This window comes from Ostrea edulis, chromosome 4 (assembly GCF_947568905.1).
Source record: "Ostrea edulis chromosome 4, xbOstEdul1.1, whole genome shotgun sequence".
NCBI lineage: Eukaryota > Metazoa > Mollusca > Bivalvia > Ostreida > Ostreidae > Ostrea > Ostrea edulis.
Window position 1 is genome coordinate 25874363 of NC_079167.1, and position 25382 is coordinate 25899744.

At 36.4% G+C, this 25382-nt stretch overlaps 1 protein-coding gene across 1 annotated transcript in view; it reads left to right on the top strand.

The window, feature by feature from the left end:
- LOC125671848 (sushi, nidogen and EGF-like domain-containing protein 1) overlaps positions 1–25382 on the top strand; it is a 65616-nt gene that overhangs the window by 13416 nt on the left and 26818 nt on the right. Inside the window, exons 3-4 of the mRNA XM_056162375.1 lie at positions 20768–21001; positions 24809–24984. Of these exons, the coding sequence (XP_056018350.1) occupies positions 24841–24984 (144 nt within the window). The 5' untranslated portion in view covers positions 20768–21001; positions 24809–24840. The remainder of the gene's footprint in view (positions 1–20767; positions 21002–24808; positions 24985–25382) is intronic.

The window sequence follows — 25382 nt, forward strand, 5'->3', positions numbered from 1 at the left end:
CCATTTGTCAAACGGCAATATCAGAATTCATTGAAGAAGTCCTAGAATATGTCCATAAAATTTTGTTTGAGGTATGACGCTGCAATTTTTTTCCTCAAATATGAAATAAATATGTTTAACTAAATAATTAAAAGTGAAATTTTAACATAGTTTCATGTTTTTTAATAATGGTGGTACAAAATTGAACTCAATACAGGTCCTCGGCAGTCAAAAATACGGCACTGCAACACCACTAATATGAATATTTTAAAAATTTGACTTGTGATTTTTCATTCAAACTCACATATTATGTTCATATATGAATGCTTGTTAAAATACATTTAAAAAATCTGCCCTTTCTCAGCATAATATTTTCACAGCATCTCAATTTATATTTACATTTTTGGGCCAAAATAACCATTTTGAAGATGATTTTCACATAACAGAAGATAACAAATATATAACAAGATAACAAATATATAACAAATGCAGAATTGTTTTATTTAATTCCACAAGTGCATGATTGCATATCATGAATTTTTTTTAATTTACAGATAATTTTAACATGTAATACCCCGGCCTGTATATCAATTAAACAAATATGTACCTCTGGTTTTATGTGTGAATTAGATGACAAAAAATGGAAAGAAGATTGGATCCATAGTCTACTTAAATATAAGTGATGGAGTGTTATTGTATTCATTTTACTAAATTAAAAAACATCCAGGTAAATGTAAAAACAGTATAAATCCACCCAATAATAATAGTACGTGAACCAATACTGGAGTTCGATCCGGACATGACGTCACGCTACTAGACCCCTACTTTAAGACGTCAGTAAATTGTAAAAGGCAATATTTCATAAGGAGATTAAATTAGTTGTAAAATACACTCAAAATCTATTTGATCATCATTTTTGTATCATGCTACAAAAGCAAAACTTCTTCCTAGCGAAAATTTGAGCGAAGCATGAAAGAATGTATGCTAAATCCTAAAATTGCTCCTGTAAAAGCAGTGTGTCCTCCAATTACCACTTTACTGTGAAAGAAACGAAGTGTAATTGTTAGGAAGTATCACTAAGTCTCAAATACAACCTCCAGATTTAAAAACCAGTGCCCTACCAAAAAAAAAAGTTTGAACCCACTAGCTAGTACTAATAGGTGCCCCGATATACTTAAACCTAAGTACCACAACGGCCACAGCTACTAAAATTAATTCAATTTGCAACATCTGCACTAGTTGTTGATGCATTTATGGTTACCTCACATATTCTTAAATTCTTTACTGTTTTTTTTTTTTTTTGCTTCTCATGCAAAAAATGTTAAAATCCAAGTTTGGAAGTGCAAGGATGATCATGTTGCTTTTTGTGCCCTCAAGTGAAGATAGCATAGTCATGTGGGATGCTTTATTTTATGGAAAAATGCCATATTCACATCTGCAAGAGACATCTTTTACTGTCTTAACATACATTGATGACACCTTTTTTTCATTACCTGATTTTGTTTGTTTATTTGTTGTTGTTTTTTTGCCACACTCAACAATTTTCCATCATACAATGGTGTCCAGTTTTTATTGGTGGAGGATAGAACCAGTAACAATATACTTGAATCTCATGGTCGCTTATATGCCCCGTGCATAATATCAAATCATTCTCTCCAGTGCTTTATGACAAGATGATTTTTTAAGAATGGTACCTTTTTAACCATTTGGGCCCATAAGCACAGAACCCTATGACTAGGGGCACCATTTGAAACACTTGAATCCCCATCGCGCAATGATACGTTCTGCAAAGTTTGGTTGAAATTGGCCTGGCAGTTTCAGAGAAGAAATTGAAAATGTGGAAAGTTTACAGACTGACGGATGACAGACAAACTAATCAAAAAACCTCACATGAGCTTTCAGCTATAAGATGCTTCATGCATAATATCAAATCATTCTCTCCAGTGCCTTTTGACAAGAATATTTTTTAAGAAATGGTACATTTTCACCTTTTTTAGCCCCTAAGTACAAAACCCTAGGGGTCAGGGGCACCATTTGAACAATTTGAATCCCCATCCCGCAATGATACTTCCTGCCAAGTTTGGTTGAAATTGGCCCAGCAGTTTCAGAGAAGAAGTCGAAAATGTGAAATGTTTACAGACGGACAGACGGATGCCAGACAAAATGTGATCAGAATAGCTCACTTGAGCTTTCAGCTCAGGTGAGCTGAAAAAGGGGGATAACTCTAGAAGGAAAAGGAATCTTTAAAAATTGAGAAAAATGATCAACAATTTTTTGGAAGTAATACTCCCTGAAAATTTGAGATAAATCCTTTCAGCCTTTTCGAGTTATGGCTCCAACAAAAAACACTTCGAAGAAGAAGAAAAATAACAAGAAAAATCTACAGAATCAATATAAGGTCACCCGACCTAAAGTCGGATGACCTTGATAAAAGAACTGGGCACAATAACAATATGTCTCCCTTCAATGAAGGGGAGACATAATTATTTCATTTTGAAAAGCCACGTTCCCGGCTCTTGCAAGGTAGAACCTATTTGGACATCACCTCCTTTTTTTTCATTTACACTACACTTTCAGAAGTCTGGGGCAGTATTAATAACTCTATTACCACTTCCTTGAAGCTTGATGCATAAATAAGAAATATTGGCCATAGTCATTATGAATCCATACCCATACTCAGGGGTCTAGAATTATGCTTTCCCGTTGCCTGGGGTGAGTGAAAAATTGATTTGGGAAAGTGAGATATTAGTATAGACTTGCCTGTGGAATTATTTCTCATCAACAAACTTAAATCATGGAAATGCAAGAACCTCGTTGCCAGCACCTCTTTTATAACAATGGTATCCCCATATTTCATGCAATGTTGAAACTGGCCCATCAATTTCAGATCAGTTGAAAATGTGATAAGTTGTTTAATGAAGGACAGACAGACAAGTTAAATTTGATGTAGAAGAGTTTTTGAAAACCTCCGGACCTCTATTCTTAACTGGTAAGTTTTCATAGGATCCGGCAAAATTCTGATAATCGTTGGTCCTATTGTCCGACAAAAAATGCAGGCAAATATTTGTTATTCTTACGATAGTTTCAACATAAGATAGAAAATTCCTGAGAATTTTTATTCCATTATTGTAACAGTATGTTAATATCACAAGAAGATATATTAACATCTCTCAATGGCGCAGTATTCTGCTGGGATTTAATATATATTCTTTTTCTCTCCATGTGAAAATATTAAAGGCACGCCATTAAATTATGCTCGGATGTCACATGTTACTCTCTAACATTTTCTTTAAAATTATTTTATTTGGCATTCCCGAATGATACAATATCTTTAGGATTTTTTTTGTTTCTTTGAAGAGAAATAAATGTGTAATTGTGCTAGGCAAACAAATTAAGACCTGGAATTTCATGAGTTTCACGCAATTCCAGAGGTTGTACTCGTCATGCGCTGACCACCTACATCATGTAAATGTATGTTATTTTTAGTGGAAATGCAACACCTCTGATTGATTGCATACCATGCCCTTAACTGTTGATTACCTAATTTAAAAAAAAAATCTGTCATACCATTATCAAGTTAAACAGATAACTTTGTAATTACACAAACACTAGTGATCTAAAGCTTCCTAGTCGAAAGCGGCCATCCGTATTATGATTGATGCCAATAAAGCTATATGGTAAAATTTCTGAAAAAAAAACAAAGATTTAAAATCCAACATAACAGCATACATGAACTAATATTTTGCCATTTTTATAATCTGCATCATCTGAAAAGTACCTTTTTTTCTACCTGAATAAAATGAAGTTAGAAAAATAATTTAAGTGTATGTCAGCTACAAGACGAATACCCCCCCCCCCCCCCCCCACACACACACACAAAGTGTATAATGTTATTATACACTTTTTGTACTTTTTTAGGACAAATAACAGTGGGTCCTGCAAGATGTTGTTGATAGGTCCTGTAAAAATTTCATACTAGCAGGACCTGTTGTCCGGCTAATTGGTAGAAGTTTTCAAGAACTCTGATGTAGATCAGAAAAAGATTATTTGTGATAAAAAAAAAATGAACAATGCAATTTCTCTGTTACACTTATTAATAAAATTTGACATGTAAAAGTATGTTCATAATGACTGTGAAAACGAAAACAAATAATTCTTCCCTTTACCATAATCATATTCATCCCTAGTAACTCTCTGAAAATTCAGAATGATAGAAGATTCTTTAAAAAATTATAAAGCCCCCTAGGTGAGCAAGGAAAATCCATGACTTCTTATTACTTGACCACCCATAAAAATATATATCATTTCCTTCCATGGGATGAGAAAAGCCATAAACTTCAAGCATAGGTTGAGAGGTGAAAATTAGAGGTGTAACGATACGCCGATATATCGATCGCGAGATCCCACAATACGCGTATCATATCGTCATGCCAGAATCGTGATACTGTTAGTGGTTTTCTTTCTATTCACGTGTCAAACTAATTTTGGCTACGACATATCTAATTCCTTTTGCAAACATGGCAACGGACAACGTGGTTGTCAGACTGAATGGAGTTGTGTCTGTGGACACTGATATACGAAATGCACCTGCTGCATTCAAGTTCGCTGTCTGGAAATCGTTTGGGTTCCTGAAATCGGACAGAAAGAATGCTGTGTGCAAATGACGTCTTGCTACCATGCCATACAGCGGCAACACAACAAACATGACCACTCACTTGCGGAGGCATCACAAACATAATACAATTGGTTAAAAATAACTCTGTTGGCCACCAATTATCTTTAAGATCTCTTTTAATAAAGGAAGGAAATAATTATTTTCTAAACAGCAATTGTATTGTGATATAATCGTATTGCATACAAATATCGCGATACATATCGTATCGTGAAATATCTTGCGATACTCAGGCCTAGTCAAAATACAATGTAAACTGAAAGTATTCATCTTCATGGTTATCAAATTTGTATTAATGCCTCAATTCAAGGGTAAATCATTATATAACTTTATATCTAAAGAAATTTAATCCAGTTCATTGAACATATGATATCGTGGATCAAGTCAATCACAGTAGGTTGAGAAATTATTATGCTTTCTTCAATATCTGTACCTTATTTCTCCACCAGAGATTCTGAGTATCTCCATAGTTATACAGTATTTCTTCTTTCTCTTGAATATCTCTGACAGCAAACAAGCATAGACAAGGCCTCTCAAAAGTCATAAGTTTCATGACAGCATTAGCCATTTTGTTCCCATCATTGACATACTGGGATATATGATCTTGAGTTGATGAAGCATCAATACTGAAAATGACAAATAGAAGTATCTCAAAGTGGTAGCAAGTCAACAGAAATGGCAAAGTTATGAGATTAACCTATATTTTGACTACAATTGAAAGTGGTAAGGGTTGTAACTCTTTAAAAAAAAAAATTAAAAACAATAGATCATAATGCCCCTCCTCCATGTGCATCTTCATATCATGCCTTTACTTTTTACAAAGTTTCAAAACATTTTCCCTCAAACCATTGAAGAGGAGTTGCGATGAAAAAATTAATCTAATATTCTGGAGATATTCTAAGTGTCAAGGGCTGTAAACTCTGTAAAAAAAACAAAACAATGGAAGATACAGGTGGCGGTGACCTACTTTTGGTATAGAAAGAAAAAGGGCACACAAAATTTTGCCTTAAAAGGGCACATGTTATGCAATTTTCGGATTTTTAGGGCACTTTGTTATCGTAATTATTTGATTTTAAAGGCAACAATATTCAGTAATATATATAACTTTGCAATACACCCTACATGTATATACTTTCTCTTTTTGAGAAAGTTTTATATGCATCTTCATGTACTTGCCTTGCAAAAATAAAATTACACAGATTCAGATAAAACAATATTTAATATACTAGTATATAGGGGGGAGGGGGGCATTATTTCATTAACTTCAGGTCATGTAAACTTCCCTCAATTTAAATTTCATAGAATGAACTTAACTCGTTGTATCTTTCTTTTTTTCGATAGAGACGACCAGTGGTCTAATGTAGTTTTAAGATTACTTTTACCAAAAAGAAATAAATGGCGCTCTGTCGTCGATAAGTTTGATTGAGAAAAAGGGCATGGCGTCGGGAAAAAAAGGGCATGGCATCAGGAAAAGGGCATGACACCGCGCCATGCTAAATTGCTTTATATTGAACACTATGGTATATTACACAATATACCTACTCATGTACCAAATATGAATATCCTGCTTGAACTAGTTGAGGAGATATTTCCCCAAAACCCAATTCCTTTAATTGGTTAAGGTCAAAATACAAAAGGCAGTGACCTAATTTTGGTATATGACAGAGTATTACATGTAACAAAGTATGTACACAGCATGGATATCCTGCACAAAATAGTTGAGGAGAAATAAACCAAAAAACTATCAGGCAGACACGCAATAAGCAAGTAGGCACACACGCTGACAGACAGTCAGGCACAGGGGATGCTTACTCCTCCTAGGCACCTGATCCCACCTCTGGTGTGTCCAGGGGTCCGTGTTTGCCCAACTATCTATTTTGTATTGCTTGTAGGAGTTATGAGATTGATCACTGTTCGTTATCTTCACCTTGCATGTACAGGTATGATATTATCCCGACTTTGTCAAGTCCGGTACAAAAAACTATTTCAATTATGCATTAACCAAATAAAGATCAATAATGTTCTTACATGTACATGTCGTTTAATTTAGAGAACAGGAATGAGCTTTGCAAACTGAAAACAAAACACTTTCTGATGTCTACCATCATTCATGTATAAAACTTACCACATACTTTTTCCTTTGTTCTTGTAAAAAAAATATTTTCATCACATTTTATCTGCCTTTCAAATGCCTCTTCTTCAGTAATTATTTCTCCAACATATTCTAGAAGAAAGTCCCTTGCTCTGAAGTCTTTTTCGGCAAATACACCAAATCCTGTGTAATGCAAGAACAAGTGCATTCATACAAATAGAGCAAAGCAACTCAGCATTAGTTCACCTAAAGTAAACAGTACATTGTATATATAGCAATAACAACATTTCTTTCTCATTTGCACTCAATTTCAGTGATTCAATATTTGGTGATACAAGTACTTATTAGGATCACATACATGTACAATACCATGCAATTACAAGCTTATGTGTGTCTGAGTTGATGGGTCAAACCCACAATAGCGCCAAAAAATATCAATATGATTTTTCAAAATCTACTACATGTAGGTGAGCATTTATTATAGCACAAGCAACCAAATAAATTCTTATTTCAAACCTTCTAAAAGCCTCCTAAAATATATCTATTTAAAGTATATTCAAGAAAAGGTACCAATGTGATTGCCACAATCAAAATGGGAAGACCAGGGAGGGACAAAATTGAAAATAAATACGATCGACACATAAAAACACACAAAAAACAAGGAAACGCATGAACCCTAGAATCATTCAGGATGAGGCCAGGTGTTCCAGAAGAGTGAGCACTTCCTGCTCCACATTTGTCACCCGTCAAGCATTTCTCAAAGTCAAATCAGGTAAGAGACCTGAAAAATTAGTTATGTAGCGCTGAGTATATCACGAGACAATTTTGAAACACTGATACTGTATCTGTCAACGAGTTCGTGGTGTCGCCCATAAAACTTTTCATTGACGATATAAGCTTGGGCATTTGATATCCCTGTGTCAACAGTTTTTTGGCAAGCAACACAGATATGTTCAAGAATTCTTTATACAAAGAGCTTCCTCTAGCGTAGCGAATCAACTGGGAAACAAATACACCGTACGCGGGCGAAGATGGAATGTTGCTTGACAAGTATGGAAAGTTGACAATAGGGAAATTGTAATCATCACGTTTATCATATATCTTCCGTGTTTAATTTTCCTTTCCTGTCAAATTAAAAAAAAAAGAAGGTCGAAATATGAGGCAGAACAATGTGACTCCATACATGTAGTTGAGTTCATCTCAAGTTCAGGAGGATACATGATATGCAGATACTTAGAAACAGTATCATTGTTAATACATGTAGATAAGACGTCATCTATGTATCTGAACTGTAGATTAGATTTTGAGGCTAAGATCTTGTTTCTTATGCGGAGTTGTTCCTGCATGAATTCAGCCTTGTAGGAATATAGGAACAAATCAGCAAGCAAAGATGATATAAATATGGTTTAAACTCACCTTTATAGTCAGATATATATTTTACTTTCCTCAGGCTTCAGGCGTTTTACTTTCTGTTACAAATAAATACATAAAATGAAAACATCATATATCAGTCAACACTTGGTCATCTAACCATCTTTTAATATCTCAAGAAAGTCACTCAATAAATTGGGATATAAAAAGGTGTGCACTGTCTCAAAGTAGATTATACTGCAAGTCATGACACATCATATTGACATAAGTTTTAAATATCCTAAATAAGTTGAAGATATATAACACACAAGAAATTAACAAAAAATTATCTAGTGACCTTGAAGATATGACCTAGAGGGTAGGTCATGACATGAATTGTATCATTTCATTTATATGGGTGCAGAGTCAGAGTGCATATTAGGAAAGTTAACAAAAAAGTGTCACAAGGACTGACAAATACAATTTTAATGCACTTGCCCAAGGGCAAGTAGCTATGCCAAAAATATCTTGCCCAATCTGCTGACCAATCACAATAACAACCCCCCCACCCCCCCCCCCCCCACCCCCCCGAGATAAATGTTGAATATTAATGACAGTAACTTGAAAGGAGATGTACATGTATACAGTTTCAAAGATGGGCCTTGCTAAAGAGATCTATATATAGTAATACATATTTAATTATCCATACTGTGAAAAACATGTTGCGAATTGTGGTGGTGTGGTGGTGGGGGTGGGGGTCTCGGCTGCATTTGTGTTAGCCTCCTTTCTTTGTTTACATTACATGTACCATATCCCCACCCCCACATAATGACAAGTTGGCAGAAAAAGTTACAATATCTCTGGTGTCAAAGAATGAAAGTGATTGAACATTGGAATCATCTTTTAATGCAAGATTGTACCCACCTTTTGCAAAATGCCTTGACTTTCAAGTCCAGCTTTTAACTGAAAAAGTACAGATGAGTCCACTTAAAGGCATACACAATAGTTACAGGGGGAAATAACTCTGTTTTGCTATCACTAAGGCCATGGCGTCACAATATATGAACAATCAAAGCCATAACAGGCATGTAAACAAACGCCAGCGCGTAACAGTTGGTAAACATCATAGTTCATTTTTAACGTCACAGTGATTTAATAAAAGCAGGAAACGTACATCATAATTGCATGTAAATGACAATGCTGTCGTCCGCCAAATAACGCGCCATTCATTGGCATGGGCAAAAATAAGATGAAAAAGTGTTAAATAATGCCAAACATTTAAAAAAAAAAAAAAAAAAAAAAAAAAAAAAACAACAACAAAAAAAACGAGCGCATTGACCCCATGTTTTGAAAAGAGCATAAATATACGTGTATTATCATTTACATCATATGAAATTATGAACAAATTGTCATCATGAAAAAAATTTTAATTTGCCATTATCATGATAAAAGGGTATAAATAATGATAAAAACTGCAATGATTGATTGAATATTGTTTAACGTCCCTCTCGAGAATATTTCACTCATATGGAAACGTCACCAATGCCGGTGAAGGGCTGCAAAATTTAGGCCTTTGCTAGGCGCGTATAACCTTTGAGCAGGGAGGGGTCTTTATCGTGCCACACCTGCTGTCACACGGGACCTCGGTTTTTGCGGTCTCATCCGAAGGACCGCCCCATTTAGTCGCCTCTTACGACAAGCAAGGGATACTGAGGACCTATTCTAACCCGGATCCCCACGGGACTAGTGGGTCTGGAGCGCTTCTATTGCCAAGCCAGACCACAACCTAAAATGTCGTTTAAAACTACAAAGTCTGAAAATGTCGAGCAATAACCACTGCTTTATCATAAATAAACATCAGAGCAGCCATCAATGGACATCTTGCTGATTTAAAGAGACATAAACATTGTTTACGACAAAGAATTTAAAAGTGGAAATGGCATTTGAGATGGACTATTCAGAGAGAGAGAGAACACGTCAAGGTTTATCTAAGCCTACGCAACACAAAGCTATCATTGGTGCACTTGTTCTCAAGGGGATTCCTTCACCAACTTCAGAGAAATAGCTTCAATTTTCATGAGGACGAATCTAGGAAGTATGTTACCTTAACACACGAGAAAAATCGCCAGGGAGGCCTTTCGTCAAGTGATGACCATAGTATGGAAAAACGGATGTATGCAACCGACGATCCGAATTGATGCCATGTGCAACTTTTGATTGAGAAAACTGATCAAAATGCCTCTTACTTATTTAATCAACATTACCACGATTCTCTCTTGGATGCCGACAAATGGTTTACAGCCAGACCTCTGTCGAAACGTACATTCGCAAATTTTCTCAGTGAAATTTGCAGAGCTGTCGGTGTCCAGAAGAACGCCATTACGTAAACAAATCAGCAGACCAAGAATCATGCGACTTGCGTATAACCGCTTTAACACGAATAAAATAAAAATAAGTAAATTTATCTTATACAATTGATTCTTGAAAATGATGAAGAGATATTTTTTTTATGTTCTTGCTGTCCCTACTTTGAAGAATTAATTGAATTTCATCTTCCGTTGCTGTCGTAAAATGTGCATCCGTCATTTCTCTTTATCCAAACGGCACGAAAAGATAACTCGAGTTAGCGCCATATGACGTCATCGGTCAACAGTCTTTTTTTAACAGTCGATTTTAACAGTTCCCGGTCCAACATTCGCCAGAACAGTCGAATTGTTGGACTTTTTCTTGTAAGGAGTTATATAGGAACTGTTTTAAAGGGGTATAACAATATAATTTATTTACCTGAAACTATAGCCATTTATTAGCTGCAATTAATGTAGCCCTATCCGATTTTTTTATCCTGACATTTTTGGGATAGGGCAACGGTTCCATAGGATCTTCGTAATGGTGCAAAACAATTTTATAAAAATCCGATAATTAGATTGTGTATAAGTACCAAATGTTGTTTACACCAAAAGGAGTACTAACTTTGTGCTCGGGCATGTCTAAGAAAGGTGTTTTTCATTAAATATCATGTACATCGTCTGTTTCGCCATCGCGAGATCTTGTAGGTGGATCTACTGGGGAAAAAACTAAACATTGACAATCAGCGCAAAAATGTAGTTACTCGAGCCACTCCGACAAAGAAAGGAAAATCATTTGGTTGCAGAGATAATTTACACTCTGTTGTTCGTTTTTTATACCCCCCGCAACAAGTTGTGGGGGGTGTACTGGAATCGGGTTGTCCATCTGTCTGTCCGTCCGTAGACGCAATGGTTTCCGGGCTATAAAGCATTATCCTTTCCACCTACCGTCACCATATCATACATATGGAGTACCCATGGGATGAAGATGTTCTCTATCGATTTTGGGGTCAAAAGGTCAAAGGTCAAGTGCACTGGACATTGAAGTAGCAATATGGTTTCCGGGCTCTAAAGCGTTATCCTTTCCACCTACAGTCACCATATCATACATATGGACTACCCATGAGATGAAGATGTTCCCTATCGATTTTGGGGTCAAAAGGTCAAGCGCACTGGACATCGAAGTAGCAATATGGTTTCCGGGCTCTAAAGCGTTATCCTTTCCACCTACAGTCACCATATCATACATATGGACTACCCATGGGATGAAGATGTTCCCTATCGATTTTTGGGTCAAAAGGTCAAGCACACTGGACATCGAAGTAGCAATATGGTTTCCGGGCTCTAAAGCGTTATCCTTTCCACCTACAGTCACCATATCATACATATGGACTACCCATGGGATGAAGATGTTCCCTATCGATTTTGGGGTCAAAGGTCACACGCACTGGACATCGAAGTAGCAATATGGTTCGGTTTGTCATGCCATTTGTTTTTTACACTCAGAAAAGAGGTAGTTTATACCTATTACCAACACCCTTTGGGAGATTGGGGTAAGCGGGGGGTATTCGTAGTGAGCATTGCTCACAGTACCTCTTGTTTATCTTGATATTAAATTCAAACTTTTTCAATCCGACGAAATAGCTTTTTCACTCGTACTCTCAGTACATGAAACATGGCGCACAAATTGGAATATGTCGAAATTGTTGAAAACGGTAAAATAGAGCCTCACAAATCGTAATTTGCAGGTTGTAAATTGATGTATTGACTAAGAAACATGATAGAATATCATTTCATTTACGTAAAGAAAGTAAGCAAATGTTTAGACTGATCGAAAATATTACGGGAGCGAATCACTCCCGCATTTGCACCATTACGGAAATCCTAAAGATTTGTAGCAGCCCCCACCCCTACCCCACCCCTCAATCGGAGAAGGCTATATTATTGCTGCTAGCTATTTATTATAATGGAGATTTATGGAACGCCATAACTGCCGTATGTGGAAAACATACATGTTACATTTATGTATTATGATACTCTTTCATCATACAGAGGATATTCAATGTTTTGTTCTTGGATGTAGAATTTATTTCACGTGGATTGTTTTTTAATATTTTCATACAAGTGCAAAGCACTAGCAAAAATATCAAATAATCCTGTCTCACGAGTGAAATAAATTAAAAATCCAACAACAAAGACATTGAATTTCCGTTTATTACATTTTCGTCGGTTTTTGTAGCAGTCCCTGTATAAACACTGATAAATAGAAATCACTTGCATTGCACAAGGACATACCGGCGAAGCGAAAAATCGCCATCTTGTTTTTTAGCCAAGTTGCATCGAAGTTGAACTCGGCTATTGGTTTGGTGATGCGGGCGGGCGTCAACAATTGGTTTCAGGATAACTCGCAAAGTTTACAATCTAATCAAATGAAACTTTAATATATTGTTGGGTACCAGGTAAGGAAGACCCCTATTAATTTTTGAGAAAAATGGTCAAAGGTCAAGGTCACAGTGACCGAAAAAAGAATGACATTTTCAGAAAAATTTGGTTTCCAGATGATAACTCAGAAAGTTTAAATCCGAATCAAATGGAACTTTAAGATATTGTCATTTACCAGGTAAGGAAGACCCCTATTGATTTTGGAGAAAATAGGTCAAAAGTCAATGTCACAGTGACCGAAAATAGATTTAAAATTCCAAAAAAATTTGGTTTCAGGAGGATAACTCGAAAATTTTTAATTATACCCCCAGCGAACGAAGTTCGGGGGTATATAGGAATCACTCTTGTCTGTCTGTCTGTGCAGATTCGTGTCCGGCCATAACTTCTTTGACATAGGCATACCATATTTGGCACACAGGTGGATCACCATGAGACGATGTGTCGAGTACCTTCATGACCTCTATATGACCTTGACTTCAAGGTCAAAATTAAAGTTTTTTACAATGGATTCGTGTCCGGGACATAACTTCTTTGTTCTTTCACTTAGGCATACCATATTTGACACATGAGTGTATCACCATGAAACGATGTGTCGGGTACCTTCATGACCTCCATATGACCTTGAACTTTGACATCAAGGTCAAAATTAATTATAGGGTTTTCACATAGTCATACCATAAGACATGGTTGTATCACCATGAGACTATGTGTCATGTACATTCATGACCTTGACCTTTGATCTCAAGGTAAAAATTATAGGTCTATACCATGGATTTGTGTTCGGACTATATCTTCCATTTTCTTCTACAAAGGCATACCATATTTTTACACTCAGGAAAGAGGTAATTTATACCCATTAACAACACTCTTTGGGAGATTGGGGTAAGCGGGGGGGGGGGGGGGGGGGGGAGGTATTCTTAGTGAGCATTGCCTCCTGTTTGAATCGAATGAAACTTGGATATATTGTTGGATACCAGCAAAGCAAGGCCCCTATTGATTTTGGAGAGAAAAGGGTCAAAGGTCAAGGTCACAGTGATCGAAAATAGATTGAAAACTTCAGACAAATATAGTTTCTGGACAGTAACTCGAAAAGTTTAAAACTGAAATTAGTTTGTCACAATTATGAATATCCCACCTCATTTCTGACTTTACATTGTATCCCATGCAACTCGGCTCATGCACCCCTGGGGTGCATATATTGATTTTATGTGTACTGCATTGATCAAATTTAAAAAAGCAAAGTGTAACAGATCTTGATACATGTTTTACAGCACAAGATCGACTTTTGAGTCGCTCTGACAGAAAGTACCGGGAATTCTAAATCTAGGCCTGACATCACACAAAACACGTAATGTGCCAGAAAAAGCTATAAAATTTGCAGTTTTTACATTTAAAAGGGTTTTGAACAACATAATAACTTAACATAGTATACAGCATTGTCGCCAATTAAGTCCAACACAGTAAAATGTAAACAATTCACAGATCCATGTGAAAGGTGAAGGTAACGAACAGTGATCAATGCAATAACTGTGAGAAAATAACAACGGTGAAAATAGCAACTTTCATTCAATGGATAAATCCAGTATTCCACTGTTGAAAATGTAATAAGTGATGATACTTTGTCTTCCTATGCTGATACTTCATCATTGCATGATGATATTTTAACATCCATAGAGTCTAACCGCTTCCATTTTAAGAATTTTATACGAACCATGTAGAGGAAACTTGCCAATGCTCTTAATCATTTGTAACTGTAACGCTTACATTAAATGTGTAAACACAACAAAAAAGTTCGGAACATTTGATTTTCAGTCTGAATTAATTCAATATAGGATAGATTCAATTATTATGCAAGTCGAATAATAAACATACCATGACGATGCCATTATTGCATCTTTTTTCTTCTATTTTCTGAGAATATTCATTTCTTCGTTTCGATGTGTTTTGTTACCTGTATTAGGGAGTCATTGAATTAAGGTAGGTAAATACTATTAGAAATTTCTGTCAATCAATTTTTTTTTCATTTAAATAACTTTAACAACTCATAAACTAACTAAAAAGCCCATATAAGACACACCTTTGCAGGTTTATTTTTATACTATGTTCTACAGAGCACATATACCCCCAAATGCAAAAGCCAAATTCTAACACAAGAATGCATTATCTCATGTTTTATTAAAAATATGCACCAAAGCACATCATATTAAGCTATAATATATAAAAACCAATAGTTATTCATTTACTGAGAGAATTTTTAAAGATATTCAATTGAAAACATACACAATTGCTGTTTAATCTGCTCACATCCTTCAGAAAAAAAATCACAGAATATCGCAATTTTGAAAAATTCTCAAAATCTAAATTGTTTACATGCCAGTTTTTCTTTAAAAATATTTAGAATTATATCTAAGGTTAACAAAAAAACATATTTTACCATAGTTGACCTGAGATATTTTGCAAAATGGTCTCTTGAATATGTAAACCCCCATTTTTAAATTTAAGTTTTACAATTATTCTTTGCACACTTTGAAAATAGTAAATTGTAACAGCAAATACAGTCTTAAAATCAAAATTAACAGAATATGACAATATATATATATATATATATATATATATGTAAAACATACTGAAAATTTTGTCCTACCAGACAATTAGAACACAAGGAGTGGGGGGGGGGGGGGGGGGTTGCACCCCCACCCCTTCCTTTATCTCACAATTTTTTTTGGTGTGTGTGTTATTCTTTTTTTGTTTGGCTATCAATCATATAATACATAAAAATACATACATGCTATCTCATACTTATAGAAAAAATAAATATAGTGTAACATATATGTAGATTCTAGCAACTACAGCTCATGTACAAATAATTTTGTTTCTTGAAAGTACTTGTGAAGAAGAGTTCAAACATTCAACAACTTTGCTGATGATTTTCTGAGGATTTATAATTCTGGGTTTCTTTGAACCAAACACACTCCCTAAAATTCAGTGTGAATTCCTCTGTGAGGATCACGCCTATGTATGATTTTTAACTTGTTCAGGCTTAGATTGCAAGCTATGAGCCTTTTAAGCCTATGCGCCTTTCAATGTAGATATTACATTGCTTCGTACCATTGGAGCTAGTGAGGACTTCACACTATAATAATTCATGGTAAATATATCTAAGATTCACATTTGAATGCTAAATTTGACTCGTACAGTTCTCGTAAACTACAAACATCAAACAAAGAAGTTATAACTGCATGGAACTTTCTAGTCGGTGTTTAAAATTTAAAACCGGATACGTAAAAGCACGGACTTTCCTTAATCTCTGAAGATTTCACACACAAGTACTCTGAAGCTGAAACAAAAAATATGCTGAACCTCCTCATTGACAATACACGTACTATTTGGTGATAAGGTCAACAGTCTGTAAGGAATTTCCAGGGACACGAATTGTGCTCCTTTGTTAGCTGACCTATTCTTTATTCTTATAAAGCAGAGTTTATTCGAAAGTTTCTACGTTTTATCTATTAACAATAAACATTTTCATTCATATTTCGATTCGATATATCCATGTGAACTCAGATAAAAAAAATATCACAGTCTTCAATATCTGCTTCGTACCTGGATATCTTATTGAGAATTGGGTATTAACGGCAAACTAACAACTCGACTTTATGACAAATGGGATGATTACAACTTTTCCATCGTGAATTTCTCATATTTATGTAGCAATATTCCATTATCATAAGCATAGGGTGTTTATATTTCAACTGATTCGATACTGTTCTGCGTATGATCATTTTTAAAATCGAGGCGGGCTACTGACAAACAAGTTGATATTGCAGTTTTCAACAGTGTTGTTTAAAGTCAACAGTTTGCAAATTATATGGACGTTATAACGATCTAGTTTGTCAATACAACCTGTCATTGGGTCAAATGCTGTCTGATGTGTTTTATATCGATTGTTAGACCGTTCTTGGTACACTGATTTGCATTACACCGTTTACTTGCTTAAGATTATGGGGCTCACGGCGGGTGTGACCGTTCAACAGGGGATGCTTACTCCTCCTAGGCACCTGATCCCACCTCTGGTGTGTCCAGGGGTCCGTGTTTGCCCAACTATCTATTTTGTATTGCTTGTAGGAGTTATGAGATTGATCACTGTTCGTTATCTTCACCTTACATAGGGCACTCTGTGGTTGTGACCAGTTGATAGAAGATGCTTACTCCTCCTAAGCACCTGATCCCACCTCTGATATATCTAGTTGTCTCGTGTTTGCTCAATTCTTTATTTTGTATTTTTATAGGAGTTGTGGGATTGATCACTGTTCGTTATCTTCACCTTTCATACTAACAGGCTGGTACAATTTAGATATTCACAGATCTACACATTTGTGGGAAAATATCACGCGGTATGCTAACAAGATAGTCACATGTTTAGTACATGGCACGTTTCGGAAACAAGAGAACCCGAAATTGAACATAATACGCCCGTCACAAGCTAATGTAGGATATTTTTCTTAACCCACGAGTTGTGGGACTTTAATTAAGATAATATCAGCCATCATACTTTATTTTCCAACATATGAATAAAACGCCCTGGCTTATTATAAAAACTGTGACAAGAGACAAATAGACAAACCAATAGCTCTGTGCGAAAATTATTTTCCCCGAATTGATCAAGTTTCAAAAACCTGTGATCTTCAAACTTCAAAGAAAGTTAGAATGAAAGGTAAAGACACCGAACAGCGACCAATCCTATAACTCCTATAGGCAACATAAAATAGAGAGTTGGGCAAACACAGACCCCTGGATATACCAGAGGTGGGACCAAGTGCCAAGGAGGAATAAGCATCCCCTGTCGACTGGCCACACTTGCTGTGAGCCCCACATTTTGACCAGGCAAACGGAGCCATCCGCAGCCAAACCAGTGTGCCAAGAACGTCCTAACAATCTGCACGAAACACGTCAGACAGCAGCTGACCCAATGGCAGGCCGCACTGGGGAAACCAAACCGCCACAACGACCACAGAACCCGCGAAACGCCGACCCCAAACGAGACCGCCGGAACCCCCTCACCATCAACCCGTCCGCCAGCAGTTCGCCTCGACCCAAAAACCGACCACACGCAGAACAAGCTCCTGTGTATCGAACCAGCCGAGAGACGCAAACACCATAGGGATATAGCCTTGCAATACGTACACTCTCACGTTGTTTACAAAGGTGTTAGTTTAGAAACGGAAAGGAGTATAGTGGAGAAACCGTGATCTTACGTTATAACATTTCCTCAAAAATGTTCAACAACTTACAATTTCCCAAAAATTGAAGAAAATCGAAATCATTGCCACATGCACATCTTCAATAGCCATACAAACTGTCTGTAAAGAATGTTCTCAATTGGAAACTGGGGGAGAAGTTAGGCGGACAAATATTTCAACATCTTATGTTTTCAAAAATTGAAACGAAAAAAGCAAAATTTTCGTCATATTCACATCTTCAGTACCCTTATAAACACAGTAAAATAAAAAAGGTCCTTATGAACTGTGGGAGGAGTTAGATGGACAAATCATATGCACTCCATATAAAAAAACAAAGTGGTAAAACCCTGCAAGAGAGGTCGGAATTCATCAAAATTGCAACATGACCTATAGTGATCCTCAAAGAAGCTACACAGTTTCAGTAAACTTTATTCCGTTCAAATCAAAGTAAACAATCCGTGCAACTTCTTACTGGAACGCCGGGACGGAGTGATTATATCAAGAATACGTACCGGTCATTCCATATTGACAGTCTTACCTACTTAAAAGAGAACTTCAGCCTGAATGTAAATCGTGTGACTTTCCATTAACTATACATCACATCCTTTTAGAATGTAGTGCTTTTTCGCCCATACGAAATATACTTCTTTAATAATGTACAATCAGTGCGAGAACATTTTATAAATAATTATACAAATTTCACAAGAATGCGATTTCAACAGAAAAAAGATAAATTTTCTGGTACAACTGCTTTCATGTATATAAATGAAATGTTATCTCTTTTTTAAAACTTTTATGTCCATCGGATGGGACGTTAAAGGGTGTCCCTTGTCAAGGTTCACAACCCTCCTCTTGGCACATAAAAAATCGTTTCTGTTTTTCGAAAAAGGGAAAGCTTACTGGGATCCGTCAGGGAAACTTCAAAAACTCACATATCATATTTCATTTAGTTAATCGCCATAAAAGGGCTGGGATATTGCCAAAATGGCGTAAAAGCCAAATCAAACAATCAAGGAAGAATTATTATGCTTTCTGTTGGTTTCCTCCTATGTATCCATTGCCCTACAATTTTCGATTCTGCCTATTACTGATATTCTAAATTTAAAGTTGATCATCTTCAATATTCCCACATGAGGGATATAGGGTTTTAAATTATCGTTTGCTTTGTTAATCAAATAAAGGAGACCCACCTTCAATTTGCCACTTCTCATGCAAAAAGGATAATTTTAAAAAAAGAATGTTTTTATACCCCCCGCAAACGAAGTTTGGGGGGGGGGGGGGTATACTGGAATCACTTTGTGCGTCTGTCCGTCCGTAGACGCAATTTGTCCAAAGTTTATTTCTAATACCGCTGGACATATTTCATTCAAACTTTATGCACATCTTCTATATATTATGTAGTTGTACATCTCCTATTTTCATTGAAATATTTTAACAGTTATAGAAGTTACGCACATTTTCTTTTCATTTTGGGGGTTGAGCACTTTGTCCAGAGTTTAATTCTAATACCGTTGAACAGATTTGATTCAAACTTTATTCTCATCTTATATATATAATGTAGTTGTGCATCTTCTATTTTCATTGAAATTTTTTTAACAGTTATGGAAGTTACGGACATTTTCTGGTTTGGTTGTACTTGTAGTAATAGACACAATTTGTCCAGAGTTTATTTCTAATGACAAAGTAAAGTTGGCATAACATAATGATCTTTAACAAAGTGAATATAAACTAAAGACTAGAAGAGTTGACCAGGGATTTGTTATCATACAGCCTAAAATGTGCCAAATAGTATTCATTGTTTATATTAAGCATATTTTTAATATTTCATGTACTGTAGAATATACACCTCTGCATTCACATTGATTGCCCTGTAGATAATGTGAAAATATCCAATGTGCTTGCATTAAATATTTCCCATCATCTTATATGCCCCGTGGGGGGTATTAGTCCCATTGGGACAGTTCTAGTTAATAACAATATATGAATGTAGTAGCATTATTTAGGGTGATTTGATTGATTTGTTTGGGAGAAAAATTAAACATGATTTTGTTAACACTGTGTTAAAATTGAGAAATATATCACAGTATGATGATGACTGACATGAAAATTCCAGGAAAGGTAAATTACACCAATGGGCTTAAAATCATTAATTCACAAAACTCTGATTTACTTGTTTCTTTATTATTATTATTTGTTTTACCAAGAAAACCAATTCAATTAAAATAGTTTTGGTGTTTATGGTATTGAAATTTACATGAAATATAAAAAAACAAATGATTCAGGAGTTTTAATATCTTTAGTTCTAAATTCTGTTTAATTCTTTTCAGTCTGTCTAATGCTTTTAATTCTGTTTTCTGCAGTCGGATAGTTGCAGAATTTACGTACAAGTTACCCTCCTTGTGGCCGAGTGGTTAGAGCATTGCGCTCAAAATCACACGGCCTCTCACTTCTGTCGGCGCGGGTTCGAAGCCCGCTCGCACCGGTAAGTGAGAAAGTTTCCCAGTTTACTTTCGGAAGGTCGGTGGTCTCTTACCAGGTACATGGTATCTGGGTTCTCTCTTCCACCAATAAAAACTGGGCGCCACCAGATAACTGAAAAAATTGTTGAGTGTGGCGGAAAACATCAATCAATCAATCTTTGTTGTAGGAAATGGTTTATATTGTGATTTTGAGTCGTCATCCTGGGAATCGGATTCAAGCTGCGGACTGTATCAGTCGTCCACGGATAGACACTCATGGACTCGGAAGTCGGGATCCACACCCAGTTCATCAACTGGTCCAACATCTGCTGCAGAGGGAAGCTATTATCTTTATATTGAAACCTCTGATTCTTCCGACAACTATGCCAATGCTGTTTTACTCTCACGGAATATAGATACAGGTTATGTATATAGTATCTATCGACTAGTTATCATGCATGTACAGTCCCTGAAATATTCTACTTTCCGTGAGCGAATGGTCAACGAACACTGAACGAAAGCAGAACGAATGATGAATGCAATTTGGTGAATGCTGAACGGTGAGCGAACGCAGAGCTCGAACGGAGCGCAAACGTGAAAGCAAAGTGAACGATGAACGCAAGATGAGTGATTTATTCGGAATAACTCGGGTGTTTTCTTTACATCATTCTTATTTCATAATACGGTAAGAAGAGCAGTTGTATTTAAGCAATGAATAAATTTTGTGCCGATATTACCAGACTACATAATGAACACTTCCCAAAACAAGTAAATAAATAAAGATGCATACAATGTCGAGAGAAATATGATACATCTCTGCATGCATGTACCGGTACATGTACATTGCATAATTACGTATTTATGTTTTTATTACAAGGTATTTACATTTACTCTTTAATCCTGTGATAAAATGCATTAGAGAATTTTGAAGGATATTTGCCTATAAATGCAAAGACCGAATCACAATAAATATGTTAGGCGTATGAACACTGTCGAGCATGTCGTCTGCTTCTAGCATCTCGGCCCACAGGAACCGATGATTTTCTAATAATAATACTAGGGATCTAATACCATACCACCCCCTAATAAAATCAGTATTACCCTTTATTAGGGGGTGGTATGGTATAAGACCGTTATTATTATCGTAACAGACACGTGTGCAGAATGAAAACAAAGCTTTGTTGTCCATTCCCGTCTCATTTGATGCCAAAGAAGTTGATCTTAAAAAGATTTGAACTGTTTGAACCCAGTTCAGATTGTAAACTTTGTTAGTAAGTTGATGTTTATGATATTTAATTGAAAATCAATTCAAGGATGGGACTAATAATTTTTTCAGCATAGCGCAGAATTCTTTTACGTTATGACATCACATTTTGGTGTCCATCTTGTTTAACGTCTTTCGAGAAATTTTCACTCATATGGAGACGTCACCAAGACCGGTGAAGAAGGGCTTCAAATTTAGGCCTATGCTCGGCGCTTACGGCCATTGAGCAGTGAGGGTTCTTTAGCGTGCCACACCTACTATAAAACGGGACATCCGTTTTTATGATCATCTCCGAGGACCCGTGACATTCACACCTGATGCCGAGCGTTTGGTAATGGAACTGTCACTACCTGTTTTAACGACTTAGGTATGTCGCGGCCGGGATTCAAACCCCGTCCTTCCGCAAGCGGGGCAAACACTCTATCTCTAGACCACCACGCCTACAAACTAGATAAAGGTCAAGGGACTCCAGTGACTTTGACCACTGACCATGAACATAGAAACTGGTATAATTTTAAAACTGGGACTAATAATTACACGAGATCTTCAGAGCTAAGTGGATGATCTAGGACCTACAAACTAGTATCAAGTTCAAATGAATTCAGTGACATTGACCTCTGACCTTGAGTGGGGGAGTTCAATTCAATGTTACTACTCCACTACTGTTTACTACTGCCATAAAAAGTGTAGAAAGGCACACGTGAAGATAATGGGATATTACATAGTCTAAAAAACCCACCTTTTGTTGGAGCAACGATATAAGAATAAATTGTACAAATTGAAGTATTTGTAGATGCCTTCATGCCATTATTATGCCTCCCCCCCTTCAAAGAAGAGGGGCATATTGGTTTGCACCTGTCGGTCGGTAGACCACATGTTGTCCGCTCAATATCTTGAGAACCATTCACTTGATGACAATGATATTTCATATGTGGGTTGGTTATGAGTAGAAGAGGACCCCTGTTGTTTTTCAGGTCAAAGGGGCAATCTACTCTGGACATAGGAAGACACTGTCCGCTCAATATCTTAAGAACCCTTTGCTTGAAAGACATCAAACTTGGCACACTGGTACATCCTAAGGAGTAGATGATCCCTATTGATTTTTGAGGTCATACGGTCAAACTGGGCATAGGAATATACTGACCGTTCAATGTCTAGAGAACCCTTTGCTTGACAGACATCAAACTTGGTACAACAGTACATCTTCAGAAGAAGATGACCACTATTGATTTTGAAGTCACATGGTCAAAGGTCAAACTGGACATTGGAATATATAATGGTCATAGTAATATAATATCCGCTCAATATTTTGAGAACCCTTTGCTTGACAGACATCAAACTTAGTACACTGGTATATCTTCAGGAGAAGATGACTCCTATCGATTTTGAGGTTACCTGGTCAAGGGTCAAACTAGACATGGGAATATACTGTCCACTCAATATCTTGAGAACCCAGTGCTTGACAGACATCAAACTTAATACACTGGTGTATATTCAGGAGAGGATGACTACTATTGATTTTGAGGTCACATGGTCAAAGGTCAAACTGGACATATAATATACTGTCCACTCAATATCTTGATAACCTTTTTGCTTGACAGACATCAAACTTAGTACACTGGTACATCTTCCAGGAGAAGATGACCCATATTGATTTTGAGGTCAAAAGTCAATAGTTGAACTGGACATAGTAATATATTGTCTCCTGTATTTTAAGAATTATTTGCTTGATTGACACCAAACTTGGTACACTGGTACAGCATAAGGAGTAGATGGCCCCTATTGATTTGTAGGTCACATGGTCAATTCACTCTTGACATAGGAAGATATTGTCTGCTCAATATTTTGAATTGATGATACTACTATCAATTAAATGTGTGTGTATAACTCTTTTCAATTTTGCACCATGGGGGGCGTATGTGTTTTACAAACATCTCTTGTATTGTATTTATGTCAAAAATAGCAGAATTGCAGCGATTATCATTGAAGTATATTTCTGTTTGGTGTTATACATAAAATGTGTAGATCTGAACACTATTGGGAAAAACGTCCCATAAAACAACAACCAAACTCAACATAAAGTGACATCTATTCTATATACTTATGTAGTGTAAATCTATTTTGTAACAAAGGGTATTTCAATGAGGGAAATGCAGATCAGTTAAATAATGGAAATATTTCGATGTTTGAAAACAAAACACTATCCGATCAACCGCAGAGCAAGTCAAATTCTTCTGATATCTATGCTGAGGGGACTACAGTCTTCTTTTTTTTTTCAATTTTCACAGCTGATAATTGATTGATTGATGTTTTCCGCTACACTCAACAATTTTTCAGTTATCTGGTGGCGCCCAGTTTTTGTTGGTGGAGGAAAGAACCAAGATATAATGTATCTGGGAAGAGACCACCGACCTTCCGAAAGTAAACTGGGGAAACTTTCTCACTTGCAGGCGCGAGCGGGACTCGAACCCGCGCCGACAGAGGTGAGAGGTCGTGTGATTTTGAACGTGATGCTCTAACCACTTGGCCACGAGGCCCCAGCTGATAACTTAGATACCGTTTAGTTCAAAATCATATTGCTGATGTAATATGCAAGTTTGCTTTCACTATTGTGCACACTTTCCTTTTCATTCTTTTCTCGTAAGTTATTAAGATCGATCCTGTCATTTTGGAGTTCCAAATGACAATGTAAAGACAAAAGACTGAACGAACAGTGAGTGCATGATGGATACTTAGTGAATGCAAGTAGTTGATGAACGGTAAATGCAACACTGTGAACAGAGAGGGAATGGTGAACCCATGGGATAATTGACAGTGATCGAACGGTGAGCGAATGGAAAATGGTAGAGGTAGAACGTTTTAGGGACTGTATAATTTGTAGGGAAGTTTATACAACTTTAATGGTCATCATTATGTACATCTTTTGAGTTTTACACTGAATATTTCTTCACCTTCTCCGTACCAGGTCCTGGTGCATTTCTTAACTTTGAATACCACATGTATGGTGCACAAATAAACACCTTGAACATAAATGTTTCCACTCCTGTCAATGGTAATGAGAGGCTTTGGTCGATGTCCGGGGACCAGGGAAATCAGTGGCACCAAACTTCTGTTTCATTGCCATGGAGCTATTCTTTAAAGGTTTGTTGAAGCATGTTTCATGAGCAGAAATACATTTAAGTGAAAGGCAATCCTAACCACATTGTTGATTTTATGAATGAAGTATTACTTACTGATATCGAAAATGACAATCTTTAACAACAAAAATCCTTGCTTAACCATTAAATCAATAGTAATCTATCATATATTTTAAATTACCCGCCGCTAAGAGAGCGGTCCATGAAGTTTAATTGATGACGTCACACCGTCGGTTCGGGTTTATTTCATCAGCAGCACTGTAAACATGACAAGTCACGAACAGTTAAAGTTTGGAGCCGTATAGATTTGAGAATGTTCTTTCACAAGAAGAAATTGAGGAAAGAAGACGTTCAGTCGAGTCGCAGACCAGGCAGACGGTACATGTTTCTTCATACAAATGT